General features: G+C 27.8%; 1 protein-coding gene across 9 annotated transcripts in view; it reads right to left on the bottom strand.

The window, feature by feature from the left end:
- The window catches only part of LOC106681800 (uncharacterized), a 52,862-nt gene that overhangs the window by 15,356 nt on the left and 19,232 nt on the right, over window positions 1–18,274 (bottom strand). For 5 of the 9 annotated variants that reach the window (XM_014422318.2, XM_067049923.1, XM_014422369.2 and 2 more), the window contains exons 5-13: window positions 15,040–15,135; window positions 10,096–10,149; window positions 9,185–9,247; window positions 8,211–8,423; window positions 4,524–4,565; window positions 3,291–3,329; window positions 2,633–2,686; window positions 2,102–2,161; window positions 1,110–1,187 (exon numbers count right to left, since the gene is read on the bottom strand). In XM_014422318.2, coding sequence (XP_014277804.1) covers window positions 1,110–1,187; window positions 2,102–2,161; window positions 2,633–2,686; window positions 3,291–3,329; window positions 4,524–4,565; window positions 8,211–8,423; window positions 9,185–9,247; window positions 10,096–10,149; window positions 15,040–15,135 — 699 coding nt within the window. Of the gene's footprint in view, window positions 1–1,109; window positions 1,188–2,101; window positions 2,162–2,632; window positions 2,687–3,290; window positions 3,330–4,523; window positions 4,566–6,327; window positions 6,359–8,210; window positions 8,424–9,184; window positions 9,248–10,095; window positions 10,150–15,039; window positions 15,136–18,274 lie in introns of all 9 variants that reach the window. The other 4 variants (XM_014422328.2, XM_014422345.2, XM_014422353.2 and 1 more) reach the window with 2 other exon arrangements.

Raw genomic sequence — 18,274 nt, 5'->3', positions numbered from 1 at the left:
TATGTCAATATTTTATTTTTATTATGCTCCATTAAATTATTATTATCCATAATAATTATATAAATTATTTATACTCCATTAAATATTATTATCAATTTATTGTGTAATACTAAGCTCTTAAGGAAATCTATGTAAGGTTCTTTTGATAAAATTTTACGTTGGACTTATATTTTAAAAATTGGTTCTAAAAGTTCTTGTAAAACAGTTAAACTGGGAATTCTTGATACGATTATACAACACGTTTACATTTTAACCCGCCATTGGTCACTGCGTGAGAATTTCTCTCGCTTTTATCGTTTTTCGGGTCTGGAAGCTGCTTGGAGGAGACTTTGGTTCCCATTTTCTTGAAATATGTAGTTTACAGTATCTTCCTTCAAATCACGTAAGAAAAATCCTCACAACTTGAATATATTTTTTCTCACGTGTACCATGTTTATTTTATCTATATATTTTTTTTTCTCAAGGGAAAAAATTACCAGAACTAGGGAAATTGTATTTCGATACTATAAGTGTATATTTGGATGATATTTATAACAAAAATTTTTCTTTTCATGTTTTCACTTCATCGAAGCTTCGTATGAATACTATTTTAGTAAATTTCTGGGTTATATTCAGACATTCTAAACAAAAAAGAATTGTCACCAGTGTAAAAGACCAATATGTTCAAATACGGTGTTCACTTGCACCAGTTGTGCACACGAGATTTTTTTCAGACTGAGCATTTTTTTGAACATAATTTTTATCTTCTTATAATACAATATATCTGGATTTTGGATTCTTTTTATAACTTCGTCTCGAAATATTACATTATGTTTATTTCTATTTTCTAATTATGTTTTTTTTTTTAATTATTTAAAACTAGTTTGCTCTTATATCAAAATATTTTTTTTTATACTTGGTTTGTTATATTAAATAAACTTAATCTAAATCAAAATTTTATATTTTGAAAAATATGTTCAAGAGCTATATGAGAGAAAAAATCTCACGCCCGGCTCTGTTAAAATCGATCTAGCGGCCGATGGCGGGTTAACATAATTAACAATTCAGAAATTATGAAATATACTTCTATATATATTTGATACATTATACTAAATACAAAAAATACTCACGACGTCACTTCTCTCGGCTGCTGGGGACTGAGGCCTGGAGTCAAGTTGTTCTGAGCTGGTCGATACGATGTTGACGTGCTATATATCAAAGAATAATATCCATTATTACATTTCAAATATTTGTCTTAGATATAAATCATAAAATGGTTTTTAATGTTAGCATCATACAAGTTGCAGCAACCAGAGGTCGAATAGTATAAGAGAACAATAAACTAATTTCCACTTCATTACAGAATTAACCGAACTGATAATGTCTGGCCAGCTGATATTTAATAACATATAGTATTTCTAATTTATATATTATTACTGTGTTTTTGTTTTAGTTAATTTTTTCCTAAGTTCATTTACAATTGGATAAATGTATTCATTTTAGTTAAGGTATATATGTATAATTTTCTCCTATATATTTTAATTACTATACACACATAAACGCAATAATCAATTTGTTTATAAATTAGATTTGTGAACTGATTGTTTGAATGCATTCATTTATTTATTTTGTGTATTGACTTATTTAGTTATGTATATACGTCTTTACTTATTTCTATATTTTTTTTTATATTCTAAAATTTACATCAAATACATAAATTATGTCGTTGTATTTTAAGTACGCCCAACTTTTAAATAAACTTCTCTTGTATAGGGAACTACACGAGAGGAAAATAAAAAATTGTAAAATTAGTATAAGTTAAATAAAATATAGACATGACAAAAAAAAATTAATAGATTGCTCAACTAAAAATAAAATATCTTAATAATTATAATACTGAAAATTACTAAAAATAAAATATTTTTACTGTGTTAAAAGCCAGTGGAGGCTGAGTGAGGGGAATAGAGCCGCAAACGCTTATTACAAATATAAAACTTCTTAGATATTTTTCTTAGAAATGAAATATATTTTTTATTTATTATTATTTAGAGAAAAAAAATATTTTAAAATAAATCTTTAAGCAGAATATGCTTAATGAATTATTATGGTTGTTGTTACTTACGACTGGTCCGAGTTCCTGACTCGCCGGTTGCTGGTCTCCAATTGGTTCTCCTGACACCCCCTGAAATCAATTTAAAATCATGTAATAAAAACAATAAACATTATATTACATTACACTACTAACTCCAAGGACGAGAAAGGAAGATAATTATTTTACTATAGTTACTGCAGATAATTATTTTTATTATCTAACATAATTTAACGTTGGAAAGCCAAAGATTTTAGAAAACATTATATGTAACTTATGAAGCAGTTGAAATGGAGAATGACGAAAAATGCATAAATAAAACTAAGAACATTATGAACCAATTTTCAAGAGCTTAACGTAATTATGAAATTATTTCCTAACTTAGAAAAAAAAATAATGATTAATCGTTTTGCATAAATTTATTCCTGAAGTAAAAAACAAATCTAGAGCATTATAGTTCACAATTATAATCATATAGTCTATACACATTATCTTTTATAATTATAATTTAGGACATTATCAATGTTAATTATTATTATAAAAAAAAATAAAATAATAACTTACCGGCAACGCCCACGAGGACGGCTTCGGCTGGGTGTAGAAGTACTGGATCGTGTGCTGTGGTAGTAAACGATTACATTAATTGCATTAATTAATTAATAACGATTACAAGAATATAGTATTAATAGATTCCAAAATGTGTACAATAACATATTTACTTTCTTACATTAACATATTTACTAACAGAACATTCTGAACTCAAAACTAGAAATAGATAAATATTTTCCTTTAAATAGCCAGGCGCGGCAGATATACCATCACGCAATAACGAACAATCAGAGAACTAAAAGTCCATCTTCACGTGACAGATTCCTGTCGTCGTGGTCATTGCTACTTAATAGTTCACAGTAGTGAAATAGTATGACAGTGCTTGGCACCTATTGCGTTTGCTACCACAATGAAATTATAATCAATTCTAATAAAATTTAAAAGTAAAAAAATAATTTTATCATTAAAATTAAGATGCTTCAAAACTATTGTACTCAAGACAAAACATACTACATAATATAATATTAACGTGGCAAAATTAAAATAAAAACAAAATGTCAAAGACTATAAATAGTTGAAAAATATATAAATACACAAACAAATAAAAGTTTCTTACATAAATAATTGCGTATGTGTATGATTAAAACAATCAGTTATTTTAAAGTTTACTTACCAGTACGGCGAGAATCTCTCCCGAGGGCATACGCAAATTCTGAAAAATATTAATTAATTTTTCTTTCATAATGTTTTACATAAACAGTTTTTCTTTGTTTTTCACAACATTTTAATATCCTTTTTGAATCTATGAAAAATATTACATTTTTATGTTTCACTATGCATGAAGAAAATATAAAATACTGCGGATAATATTTATAATAATGATTGGAGAACGGAAATTAAAAAAAGAAAAAAGACAAAATATTTTAGTTGTTAGTAATTTGTTCTTTTTATTATTATTTTAATTCTCTTGAATTTCACAATTGATGTCAAAAAGGTCCAAAAAAAAAAAAAAAAAAAAAGAAGATTTTTAACAGAGCAAAGAATACGTTTTAAGAAAACAATCATATAAAAATAATATATCATTTTATATATTTATAAACAAATATTTGGGAATGAACACATGTAATTTAAATTAGTAATTTTTAAATAAAATTATGAATATATGGAAATTGTTAGCACTTGTTGATTATGAATATATCATTAAACAATTAGGTGAAAGACATCATATAATTTGCTAATGGCCGAAAGTAAATTTTTTAATATCTCTCTCATTTGTAATGATTGTTAATCGAGGAAAAAGTAATATTTTTTTCTGTCTCTGTATAAAAAAAAAAAAAAAAAAATACATGGAATTTCATTATTTTAAAATTTACTCCTGGCATTATTTATTTTAGTGTTAATTGAAATTGAATAAAATTTGTAACTGTTTTTGAATAAGTCCTTTGGTGACTGGACAATTGGAGTTTTATTTTATTAATGAATTTTTTTATTAGTCTGTTAGGTATACTTTTAGTGTCGGGTACATAAAACAAAATAAAGAAAGAAAAGAGCCAGAAGATAAGGTTATATGAAAACATTTTTAATTATAATATATTTAAATGTTTCTTAATTAGTGGTTTTCTAACTATCCAGATTGTTTATTGCTTTGAGTCCATTTTGGATATAAAATGTATTAGTAATAAAATTTTTGTGACAAAAAATATTTGAGTTCTGCACCGTGAACATCAATACTATAAAATACAATATACATTAAATGTACTCAAATTCACTTTAAAATAAAACTGCTTAATACAATTTAAAATGTTTACATAAGTCATCTAAAAATATATAAACTTTATCAAAATAAGCATAGCATTACGTTAAGAAATAATTAATAAAAAATGTATAAAATCAGAAATTGTCTTACGGAGAGGAAGGAAGTTGTTCCTGGTCCATTGGCTTCAGTATGCTGAAAAAAATATATTTTCTGTAAACAAAAATATTATTAATACAGAAAAAAAATGTAATTTTATTTGGAGGATAACTAAAATTAAAAAACAAATCTTATAATGTTGATTGGAAATATAACAATACAAGAATAATAAACAAATATTTTTTTATTTAGACTTATTTTATGGCGATATAACAGACTTATTTTGTAATTAGATGCCTGTCAGTGAAGGAGTGACAAAAAAATATTTCAAGATTTATACTTTAAATTTTCTGATGGAATAGACATTGAACAACCAAATTATTAAATACTGGTGAAATTTATGTTATCGGTTATAAAAAAAAGTAATACACCTTCTATATTATAAAATATATGAATTTTGGCCTATTAGGATACAGTGCAATGGGAAAAACATATTAGTATCTTGGTTATTATTATTTTATACTTTATAAAAAGTACCTTTCGAAATATTTACTAAAACATTTTAAGTAAAGGATGATATATTTTTTGAGACTTTTAGTTTTAGAAAATTCAGTTAGACTTTAGAAAAATCTCTAAAGCTATCGATTTGAACAGCCCTGATAAAGCTCCACAAAGTGGGGCGAAACGTCGGGAAATAAATAGTGGATAACCATTGTTCTTTTTTACAACAACCCTGACCATCTTCTTCATTATGAGATAAAATATTTCATGTACAGAAAACTAAATCAATTATTAATACCCTTTGTTCAGCTTATATTAATCCATTATAAGATATTATCTACTGCTTATATCCATCCAGTTTTGATTTTTTAAGAAATGATATATGTTTATTATTCAACAAGGACAACTAAAATTAAAAAATAACTACAAATAAAAATATTGTATGAGTTCAATAGTTAATTTATTCTGTGGAGAGTCTTGAACAATAATATATGCCAGCAAAATGATTCACAAACAATCAACATTTTTTAAGTCCAACTCAAATAATTGTTTTCAATTTTTCTCATGATTAGGAACACTTCTACCACCTACCCATAATAAAAATAATTACCAAATTATAAACATCTTATTTTTCTTAAAAATTCTTAAAATCTACTGTTAGTAACATTTTGATTTATATATTAAAGTAATTTTGAATTGTTGTAACATGCATCTAAAATGTATTAAATTGTAATGTTATACAAAGTTGAAACTCTGAATTCTTCATAATTGACTAATTTTTTTTAATTTCACAATATATTGCTTATTTAATCACAAGCTAACATTGCAATATGAATTTAATTTTTTGATCTTGAATTAAATTAATTATTAAAATTTAAAAAAAAAAAATAATTATTTAGAATATTATTTGATCACGCCTATGGTGGATGATAAGTCAGATTATAAATTTTGTAAACCCAATTATTAAGTATATGTATATAAAAACAGTGCCAAGTGCCAGTTATCATAATAAATTTTAAATAAACAATAATAATCTGTGTGGAAAAAAAAATTGTTAAATTTATAAAAAAAATTTGTTGAAGTTTTCGAATTAAATTAAGGTTTGTGCTATATCATAAGAATCAATCAGCATAAACATTTAGATTTTTAACCTATTTTTATTTTAACAAAAATTATTTTCAAAATCTATTTACCTACGTTCTTAGGTTTTTAATCAATTAATGATTGTAAAAATACGGTAATTAAGAACATACATTTTTCTGTTATAAGAAAATTAATTTTAGTCTTCATAAAATATTCAATATCGCCTTTAAATAATAGAAATAATAAATAATATATAATAAAAAAAAAAACTCACTCTAATGATCTCTGAAGCTCCGACTACAGCCCTGAAATTAATTATTTGTCATTATTATTATTGAAAAATCAAGTCCAAAATATTTATTCATTAATTAATTATTTATCTAAGAGGAATATTATTTTTTCAAACAAGGCAATTTTACTATTTATTTTAAGTTTAGAAATGATTATGAATATATACTTTTTATTTTAGTTTTTTTTTGTTTTCTTTAGAAAATTTAAGTTTTACATTAATGAAGGGAGGGTCTCGAACCTCTACAAAAATTCAACAATCATTTATTCAAGAACATTAAATTTAATAAGTCAAGTAGTTTTTTTTTGACATCTGATAAAAATATGTTCTAGTTTAGTACTTAATTTTTCGGTGATAGTATTTTACGTGATCTTTAAAACGTGAGTTAAAAAATATATATATACAATTTTTTAATTGGAGCTTAGCTTAGGAAATTGCGGAAGAATTTTTATTTTGTAGATTCTATATACGTTTGTATATATTATAGAATATACATAAATATCAAAATATTGTTATTATAATATTTAAAAACATAATCTTAAAACAAATAACCAAATTAAAAGAAGATTTATTTTGTTAAAAATATTATATATTTTTTAATTATTATATTAAACTCAATTTCTAATCGAAGTGATTACAAAATCTTGTTGCTAGTTAATATAAAAAAAAAATGCAAAATTCAGAATTTCCTCAATCAACAATTAAATTTATAATCCATGCAATTAGTTTCTAGATATTATTTTAATAGTAATAAACAATTATAAAACCAAAAATTGTTTTAGGAAATTTAATTTCTGTGGTTGGTGTTCTCTATAGTTCTAATCATTATGAATAACTCTTTAGTGAATCATAATGATTAGATATTATCTAACAATTATAAAACCAAAAACACTAGCAGATTGCATTTTAAAATTTTTTTTAGTAAACTACTCTACATATTATGTAATAAATAACCGAATAAAGAAATGATTGTTTTTTAAGTATTAAATTTTTTATAAATTATATTATAATCAATTTCTGATGAAAGTGATTACAAAATTTTGTTGCCAGAAAACTTAAAAAGATAAAAAAGAAATACAATTTTTAAAATGCTAAATTAAAGAATTTCAGTACAGTACTTAGAATAAAATGTATAATGCATGCAATTAGTTTTCAGATATTATTTTTATTTAAATGAAAAAAATTAACTATTATGGAAGAAACAAAAATAATATCTTAGTATTCACAGATTCTATGAGCTTACTGTCACTCACTTTTGAAAAACGCATAAACAACACTCCATCAAAGGAGTACACACTGTACTCATATTTCATATAATCTTTAATATATCTTACTAAACATCAACATGATTAAATTTTTAATATTAACTATTGACATGAAATCAGATTATATATTTAGTACAAATATGATAATATTAGAATTGTTCCCGAGAGCTCAGTCAGTATGCAAACATCACTTTCGCTGTAAAATTAAACATTACCTTCGCTCATATTATGTTTAAAAAAAAGAACTGTTATTTTGTTTTGTTTTTTTAACCAAAAGCACAATAAAAGAACGTTCAAAGTTTGTTTTAAAGTTTTCTTAAATAAATATACTAGTAGATGGATAAAAATATAAATGGATTCTTGACATGCCCATAGCTTCGAATCGTAACAAATAAAAAAAAAATAATTCAACATAAACTGCGGTGGACAGATGAGTGGACAAAATATTTTGCAGATATATTCAGAATGTTATTAGTAGTAATCTAAATCTTAAGATGTGGAAGTCATAAGCTAAGTGACGACATGGAATAGCGCTGTACCATACTCTTTGAACGAGGTGCATACATCTTAAGGTAATGAAGATATTTGAGATAAGAATAGTACCTCTGGACTACTGGTTGATATATCGGCATCTGGTAGGGTTCCAGTTCCTGGCCACACATCTGCGACGTAGGAGGCACCATGTGATGGCTCATCTGGTTCTGGGGCACTGGTATGTACTGGACATTATAGTCGGGACTTGCCACTTGATAGGTCTGCACTTGCTCTGACTGGGCCTCTGGAGCTGGAGTCTGCCAATTGTATTCTTGGAGCGGCCTGAGGGCAAAGAATTAAACATAAACAAAAAAAGTTTCAAATGAATTACAATTTCCGCCATGAAAATCAAAAGTACAAGATTTTTTTTTTTTTCGTCGCTATTGGTTCTGTGACATTGTGACAAGAGCACCTTGTTTTCTTGTCTAGTCAGTGAACGCTTAATATTAGTAAGTAGAGTATATTTAGTAACTGATTTTTTTTTTCAATCAAATAGAAGATAGATATGGATTAGAACGTTGTATAGAAAAGTACTAGTTGTATATAGTGTATATGTGTTGTTGAATGAATATTATGAATCATCGTGGTCGTTAATATACATACAGATAATATACACCTAAAGAATTTTCATCATGTAGTTTGTCATACATATTCAAACCTCAAGCTCTTCAAATGAAAACAGATAGGTTTATTAGCAAAAGTATTATTTATTTTTTTCTAAAGGAGTAAATTTGTTAAAAAAAAAACTCATCATTAAAAGTAGTACAAAACAGGGCTTAAGTGCTTTATAAATGCTGAATTCATAAAATTTAAGCTATAAAGTCAAAAATATTTAGAAACACACTACATACACGCTGGTTCATTTAATTAATAATAAACATTAATTCATGGTATCCAAGTTACAAAATATAAACATCGCAGACAACGTTCCAATTGACTCCTCTATTTAATTTTAAATACCTTTATAAATAATTATATATTCATCTCCTAAAGTATTACGATCATATTATGTATTATTGTACGTTCGTAACAGGTTTACATACATCGGCTGTGATGCGGTCATCAGATCGGGGCTTCCTCTGGTCAGGTCGATGCTCTCTGTCACGCTAAATAACAAAACAAAAAACAATACAAAAACACATAATTAAATTAGTTAACAAATCAAAACAGATATTAAATAAAAGATGAACACGAAATTGTTTCAGTGCTTATTTTTAAACCTGAGTGCACAATAGACGCACATCCCGTGGTTCCGATGCTAACATAATCTATCTGAAAATTTCTGAATGAATTATAGTCACATTTTAATAAGTAACACCACATATTTAAGGTTAGTTATTCTTGGAAATGCTTAGAGAAAAGAAAACAACCTTAAAATACAACAAAAACAAGATAAAAAAATTTAAGGATCAATGCTCAGAAATTAATGAACTACTAACAATTAAAATTTATAAATAAATTATTAATAATAATTACATGATAACTCATTCATTTAAAAACGATAATGAATTTTTCATCAACAATTCGTCTGACTTTACGTAGGTTACCTGGTTTTTAAGATTTTTGGACATTTCATTTTCCCCGCGATCTTCATATATGTTATTTCTACATGAGCACACGTGGTGGGTAATAATGTAGTGTTATAATTTTCATTAAAAAAAAAATTATTGCTGAGTAAATTAAATGCTCATAACTAGTCGTATAAGTTTTAGATAGATTACTCTGAACAATGAAAATTCTCAATCCTTAGCAAAATCTTGATAGAGCTTCCCCTAAAATGTTGAATATCTTGATTATAGAGTTGATCTTTAACACAACTTTAGCTCTCATATGTCTAATTATACTTTATTAGTATAATTCTATACTTTAATAGTATAAGTCTTTATTTCGTCCCTCTACAAAAAAAAAAAAATTAAAAAAAAAAATAAATCAAAAAATAAAGTAATGATGTTACCTATTATTAGAGTCATATGGGCTTGTCAACCTGCTCCCCATTTCTTCTGCCGAGCTAGAAAGTTATAATGATCATGAGTTAGCAAATAGACAAGTTGTTCATAAATGACTTTCACCCAATTAATACTCAAACTATATCTATGTCGACAATCTGCATAATATTTCGAATCACCCCTATTTCTTTTTTCAGATCCTTAAAAAGCTGAATTGTAGTTCTAAACATTATAAAACTGTTTTACAGAAAAAAAAAAAATTATAATTTGTTTTCCAATTTTTAAGAAGAATTTAATTTTTCCTGCAGCCACCAATATAACCGCAAATAATAATATAATAATATTATTGCTCTAAATAGCAAATGTTTTATTTCGACAAAAAATTCTCAGGACACCGTAATAGAGCAAGCGTTTACGAAGTGGACATAAATGAGGAAAAAAACTGATGATTGATCTTGATTTTGACCACAACACACCCTTTCTACCGAGCTAGAAAATAATCATGATTAGGGAGTTAACATATAGAAAGGTTCATCATAAGAGAGAGAGAAATACTTTATTTATCTATGCTGCCTAAATACATCAGGTAGCTATCTCACACAGCATACTTATCAATCCGTAATCGCACATATATAAATTACACATACATAGTATAATCAGACATAAAGAGATATAATAAACAATTTTTTTCCCCTACAGTTTCCTTTTACAATCAATTTCGGTCTGTACAACTAATACAAATGTTTCAATTCATTCCTATTTTTCTTTCTCATTTCTGCTCCTCCAATTTCACCATTTCACAATTTTTTAATTCACCCGATCAACAAATTCGCTCTCCGGAATTCACCCTCCTAGATGCTCTTCAGTGGTCCGCTAAACAAATTCAATATTAGACGCTATTATACACTAGACACACCATTTCTACCGAGCTAGAAAATAATCATGATTAGGAAGTTAACATATAAAACAGTTCATCATAAAATATAATTCACATTCTTTTACCAAAGAATTTGAATCTCATTTTCCTATTAATATTTTATCTGAGTCTATGTAAAGAATCTGCATAACGTTTTAAACAACTTTTATTTTATTTTCCCAAACTTAATTAAAACACAGAATTTTAATTTCTACAGATTAAAAAACGATTTTCCATAAAAAGAAAAAAATGAAAGGTTGTTCAATAATATATTTCGTGCAGTCGAATATTATAACCGTAAACTTCAAATATTATAGCTCGATAAAGATTCCTTAGGACATCCTCTTTGTGGACACTCAGCATCCATACAATGGCCACTTTTAATTGGGGAGGGGGACATCCGACGGTTGAGCTTGATCTTTGTCACATCACGTTCTTGCTTAAGAAACAATGTATTACCACAATTCTGATTATAATGGGATAGATTTACATTCACATACCAATATATGGAATGTAGAGTAAGGAAATGATTTGTGATAGTGAAAAATATCTAATTCGAGATTTCGAAAGAAATAGAAATATTGAGGTCTTGTTAGTTCAAATAACATAGTCTAGCTAAATGATGCGTGCGTGTGAACAGCCTAATTCAAAAACGAAAAATCTAAGCAATACTGAAATTAAATATTTAAGGCAGTAAATTCCCAGGATGTTACTGCAACTTTTTCGGAAAATCAACCAATCGGAAGTGTCACATTGTATAATATATTTTAATATTTCGATTTTCTCAAAAAACGGCTGTGACAATTCTGATTAAACTTGGTACACCAATATAAATTTAATTAACTTAAATTTGCTTGAACGCATGCTCATAGTTTGAAAAGGGTTAAATATCGAAGTTTAAAAAAAAATCATCCTCTAAAGTACATTTAATCGTGTTTATTTAAAATAATTAACTTTATTTTAATTTTATTAAATTGAAAAACGTGAACTGAGAAAGGATTTCCTAATTAACTAAAAGAGATATAAAGAGAAATAGAGACTGAAAAATCTGGAAAAAACGAGTTTTCCCGATCTATCCCGATTTCAATGAAATGGTACAGGGCTTAGTTTTATTTTGTTGAACTATTGTTTTTGTAGGAACAAAGTTGTATTTATTATCCACTCCTTGACGAAAACAAAAATATTATTTTTTATAGTAACAGGAAAATAATTTTTTTTTAGAAATTTTGCGCCTTCAAAATTCCAAGTTGTGTGCGCTTATCACACCACTTTTCTTTTATTATTGTCAGTGGTGTATCTCAAAGTTTTGGTATATTTGTTTTGTTGAATTTTATCCTAGACTTCTGTTCTCTTCGTAATGAAATACAAATCTGACTGAATGTATGACGCAACTGACTGAAAATACAAAATGTACAATAGACTTACGTCAAAATTAGAGAAGCTGCCATAATTAAAAAAGAAAATTGTCTCAGAAACTTTAGCATTGAACCGACGATATTCGACAACCATTAAAAGGTATATTTACAAAATAATTGAATATTAACAATCACTTGACGATTTGTATAGTAGTTTTCAATTTTGTTTGAGTATAAAAAACTGACAATCGATTTCATTTATAACCAATCCGATATTTACTATTTGAAAATAGTGAAGTTACAACACAAAATCCTTCGTAATATCCTTAACGCTCTTTATTTAGTCACAAATGATTTATTTAGTCATTCATCAAGACTTCAAGGATCCATTCGTTATCTGAACCTGATAAAAAATCCTTCTATGATAAACTTCCTAACCACCCAAATCCACTTGTTTCTACCCTGGTTTCTCCTTTTTAGCATGATATTCCGAGGCATTTGAGATGAAGATGGTCTCGATATCTTCTCAAGAAATGTTATTAGGGTTCTATGAAGGGTTAGATTCACATGCCTGTGTTATGCTATTGTAAAACTAACATCAAATATACTTCTTGCATATATTTTTAAGTAATTTGTAAGTTGTAAAAAGTGATAAATAAATTTATAAAATAGTTCAAAAGAAGGTTTTCTCCCCATGAAAGCATTCTGACCACATATGGCAACAAAAAGCAGTCATAACTCGAAGCCCCTTCACTACTCCTGTTCGAGTTTTCCCAAGCACTTTGGCCCATCCTATTGTTTCATTACTAATTCTACCATTAAGATCCTGTTGTAGATAAATCAAGATAAGAGGACCATATCTCAACCTTTTTAACGGATTCTTCTTTACTACCTTTGAGGTTGCTCTGTCTGCTTTGAGTTGAAGTAATGGGGAAATATGGGGGAAAACCTCTAAAAAAACTCAATATCGTTTGAAATGATAGAAAATAAAAGTTGTGGATGCAAATGATGAAAAAACCCAAAACGGGCATTAAAACTCAAAATCTTTATAAAGTACTGAAATCCTGCAATAACCAACTTTATTGTTCAACTAATAACTTTAATACTTAATGAAAATCTTACCTATACTTGTTTCAAACAAATCAAACTCGTATATCTTCAGATTTATGCAAACTTGCATAAAAAAAACAACTAAATAAACTACTCTAGATAAAAACCTAAAATTTTGTCCATAATTAAACAGCTATAAGGAAAATAATTGTGTTAAATGATTTTTCAGTCATTTTTTTTTGTTTATTTTTCAGCCAAGACTCCCATTGGAGTCCTATACTGACTAACCATAGTTGGGGGTCAAAGTTATTCATTTTGTGGGACCGCCACTCAATGAAAAAGTCAACGCCCCAGGCCAGATTCGAACCGGCACCATAGATAGACATCAAATTGGTAAGAATGTGTCTTAACCACTGAGCTACGGGTGGCCCTAAAAGTCAGTTATACTATGAATGCTAATTTTAAGTTATAGTAAAATATGCCAGGCGCTATTTAGAAAGGAGAAATTAAAAATATTCATCCAAGGGAAATTCCCTTTTTAATTTCCTCTAGATAAGATTTCACATGATATGTTTTTCTGCTTAGCTTTTCAATTGTGTATTTATATGCAAATATACCATTCACCAGAATCCTAACAATTCATTGGTCAATATGGAAGTACAAAAAAAGAAAAGTTTGCTTAAAAATATGCAGGTATATATATTTATATTGGTCCGAGCAATTGATTTTTTTTTTATTGAATTATAAATAGGTCTTATAATGTAATAATAAAAAATAAAAAACCGAAGTCAGTGGTTAAGACTACTCCAAGAATATTCTTGTGTTTACTGTTTCTTTTTAGGTTGAATTTGACTCTTGATATCATAAGCAATGCTTTACCTCAAATTTATCAAATTTAAATAAGAAAAATAATGAAATGAAAAAAATATTAGCACACATACGTATATAATATGAAACATTTATTTCAAGCCTTAAATTGTATGCAATAAAAATTTAACCCAAAATGTGTAAAACGTGTAATTGTGTGCGGCAAAAACTCATATCATTCTAAAGTTTGGGAAAAAACTCAAATGGTACAATTTTTTGCAAAATAAAATTAGCCTTTTTTAGATTTCTTTTTCGAATTTGAAGCTAGGATTCAAACAAAAGATCTAATTGTACGAAAATCCGTTCTCTAATAAAAAGTCAGAGATTATTGGAGCATTATTGTGATAAAAACTTTAATTTTGTCAATAAAGGCACTTGTGTATAAGCATTCAGTATTCAAAATGGAATTTATGAAATTAATTTAAAAAGGAACTTGGGAGAGACGGAAATTCGTTTGAGTCAAAAAACGACTGAGATAGGTTAAGAGTTTTAAAAAAATTATGATCATTCTGACATATACTAGTTTTACCGCCCTTTCAAAATAATCTGTATAATCTGTTCATAAGCTAAAGTCAACTATCAACTCTATAAGTCCCACAGCTTGTATAACACAACCAATTTCGGCCATATTATTTCTGACTTATACTACCCTCTAATTTCCCGCCCTCCCTAGAAATATAGTATATACAAATGTAATATTACATATAATATAATAATATAATATAATGTACATAATATAAAAGATTAAATTTCATAAGTCTTACCCTTGCGGGGTTGGGTTCATTGACGGGTTCTGTTCATCCCTGCGCTGTTCTGTTTGCCTCCGAGCTCTACCTCGGACAGGAGTTATCACAGGTCTGCTGTAAAAAAATATATATATTATAATTTTATTTAATTATAGCAGTTAAATTATAACATAACAGTTATGATGAAATAAAATTTAGATTCGATTCTCCTATAGAAATTTAAATTCACTGAAATCCCGAAACATGTAAAAAATAGTAACAGGGAAATCTAATGATATTTAGATTAATTAATACGTGTTATTTTTTTTTCATGACGAATCAATCCTTTTGTGGCTTCATTAATTTGTTTGTCCTAACAACATATGTCATCTTTTTACAAGAATAAAATAAAATATATATTATCAACTGATTTTTAAAAATTATGCAGTGAATAACGAATAAATAAGTTAAAGTTGATGATAAGCTATTTAAATATAATTCACAATTTGCATAGAAGGTTTTACCATTACTTTGAGATTATACAAAAACTTTAAACATAATTAGTTTTCCTTAAATTACATGATAGACAACAATTTTTTAAAAATTCAAATTCAAAATTTTATGTTAAAAACCTTCCTCGGTTTTCAACTATTCTTATCAGTATTTTCTTATTCGTCATAACTGTCTAAGAATAATAAAGAAAACTATCTTTAATTTTGATATTAAATTTTAATTTCACTAATTATTTTTAAATGTTACCTCAACATTTACAATTATTTTATGTTAGGTCTATCGTTCGTTCTTTATTATTTCAGTGCACTGCACCCAATGTTATTCACTTAGGAATTGGCTAATTTTCAATTCTTAATTCGTATTAGAACTTTAGTGACAATTAAAATAAAAAAAAATAATTTAAAAATCTACCCTTACAACCTATGAAATATCAGGGGTGATGTACTTTGTAAGGAAGTACTGTCAATAGACCAATGGTTGTGCAAGGAACTGATTTGGTCAGAATTACGCTGGACCACCAAATTTTTACCCAATTTATGAGGCTGGGTGGACTCAAGCAGGGCTCCAGAACGCACAGGAGTTGACCCACGGCTACAGTACAACAGAAAACAATTTTCTGCCCAGCCGGATTCGAACTCGATTCCTTGGAGTCGCGCCTTACTACGGTGCCACCGCGCTCCATAAGAGATAATTTAAAAAATAAAATTCTTAATTATAGAGAAGTAAATGGAACATCATAATCCTTTACCACTTTGAGTTTCTGTTTTCATGATCGGACAGCAAATGTTTTATTTATGTATTTAATTGTTAGTAGGGAGGTTAAAAACAATTATAAAGCGCAAACAAAATAATAATGGAGTTTACTTGAAATTTTCATATAGTACTTATTTGATAATGATAATAGCCCGGATTTCTTATTTTATTTTTTTATAAAATCGCTTTTAGTCTCAAACTGCACATATATTTTTTTTTTTTTTAGCCGCGCATAAAATCAAGCCACCATTATTGTTTTGATATGACGTTCTTTCGGCATAAACTTACACTAGTCTTATCTATTCAGTGTGAGTATTATTTTGATTTATTTGTTTTTTTTTTTTTAAGTTTCCTTTGCTATTTAATCAATTATCTATTACGAGTGGGGAGCTGATAGGAAGTCGATGCTCATGGTCTACACAAGTGCAGTAAGATCCAAGATAGACAATGGCTGTGAAGTTTATTCTTCAGCTAAAACAAATTGTCTCCAACTCTTAGACTCCGTACACCATACTGGAATAAGACTTGCCACAGGTGCTTTCAGGACGAGCCCAATAGAAAGTCTCTATGCTGAGGCTTCTTTACCACCACTTATTTTTCACAGGCAGGAACTCATGAACAGTTACATCACCAAAATCAAACTCCAACCAACTAACCCTGCATACCCCCATATATTTCACCCTCGTTGCATGAGAAAATATGAAATGAATCCTTCACGGAACGCTCCATTAGGCATAAGACAGAGAGAATCATAAGAGAGACTTATGGCATGCCTACAAACCAAGCTGTTTCTATCTATAGATTGCTCCCTTGGAAATACCAGTCTTACAAAATAGATCTAAATATGAAATGCCAGAACCACGACTCAAATAAAATTAAATTCTTAAAGGAGATACAAAAATATTCAAATTATGAAATAATTTATACTGACTGCTCCAAACAAAAAGATAATATTGGTTTTGCAAGAATAATACAAGGGACACCCAAAAGATATAAATTACCCACATACTCAACAATATTTACAGCTGAACTTCAGGCGATTTTAACATCTCTTCATTTATCTATAGAATGTGAATACTCAAACATACTCATTTGTACAGATTCAATGTCTGCACTCCAGAGTCTATCAAACTTCAATCAAAGCGGACCTACGATAGACAAAGCTCACTACTATATAGTCATACTAAAACATCTTAAAAAAAGTGTTTCCTTTCATTGGACTCCAGGGCACTCAGGAACAGTTGGAACTGAGGCAGCGGATAAAGAGGCTGCTACAATGAACGTTCCACCACTCCAAATTTACGAGCCGAAAGACATAAAGGTATTTTTAAAGAACAGAATCCGAAAAAAGTTGGAATTCAATGTGGGGACCAATCACCAATAAACTAAGAAATGTAAAAAAAAAACACACACAAAAGTGGACAAGTGCCATAAGGGGAAACGGAAGAGAAGAAGTGGTTGTTGCAAGAGTAAGAATAGGACATTCCAAATTAACACACCTCCACTTAATCACAAAAGAGGACCAATGTATGCCAAACCTGTCAGTCCCCATTATCAATAAAGTATATAATTGAAGAATGCTCATCATTTCGTCAAGCCTTCGAAAATAATAAAATTCCTCGTACAAGAGAATTGACCCTTAAAGACTCAGCAGAATCCATAGGCAAAATAATAAAATTTCTGAAACTCAACTTTATACTAAAATCTAATCCACTAATAGCGACCAGTGTAAAAAGGAAATAGTCTACATTCAACTATCAAATGTCAAAGACAAGAAGATAAATAAACTAAAAAGGGTGTAATAACCTAGATAATGATCGCCCTGAATAAAAATCTAATCTAATCTAATCTGTTACGAGTTATATTCCTTATAGTTCTTGTGCAGTACCTAATTGCAAAAATATTACTATAAAAATCCCACAAAAGTTGTTTATCCAAGTGCCAAAAGATGTCAAAACTAGAAATATTTTATTAAAGCTGGCTAGAAAGGCTACAAAATTATTATCAA

The sequence above is a fragment of the Halyomorpha halys genome, unplaced genomic scaffold (genome assembly GCF_000696795.3).
Source record: "Halyomorpha halys isolate HHAL.00 unplaced genomic scaffold, Hhal_1.1 Scaffold21.1, whole genome shotgun sequence".
Taxonomy (NCBI): domain Eukaryota; kingdom Metazoa; phylum Arthropoda; class Insecta; order Hemiptera; family Pentatomidae; genus Halyomorpha; species Halyomorpha halys.
Note: the sequence above shows the minus strand (reverse complement) of the source record. Positions and strands in the feature narration are given on the sequence as shown.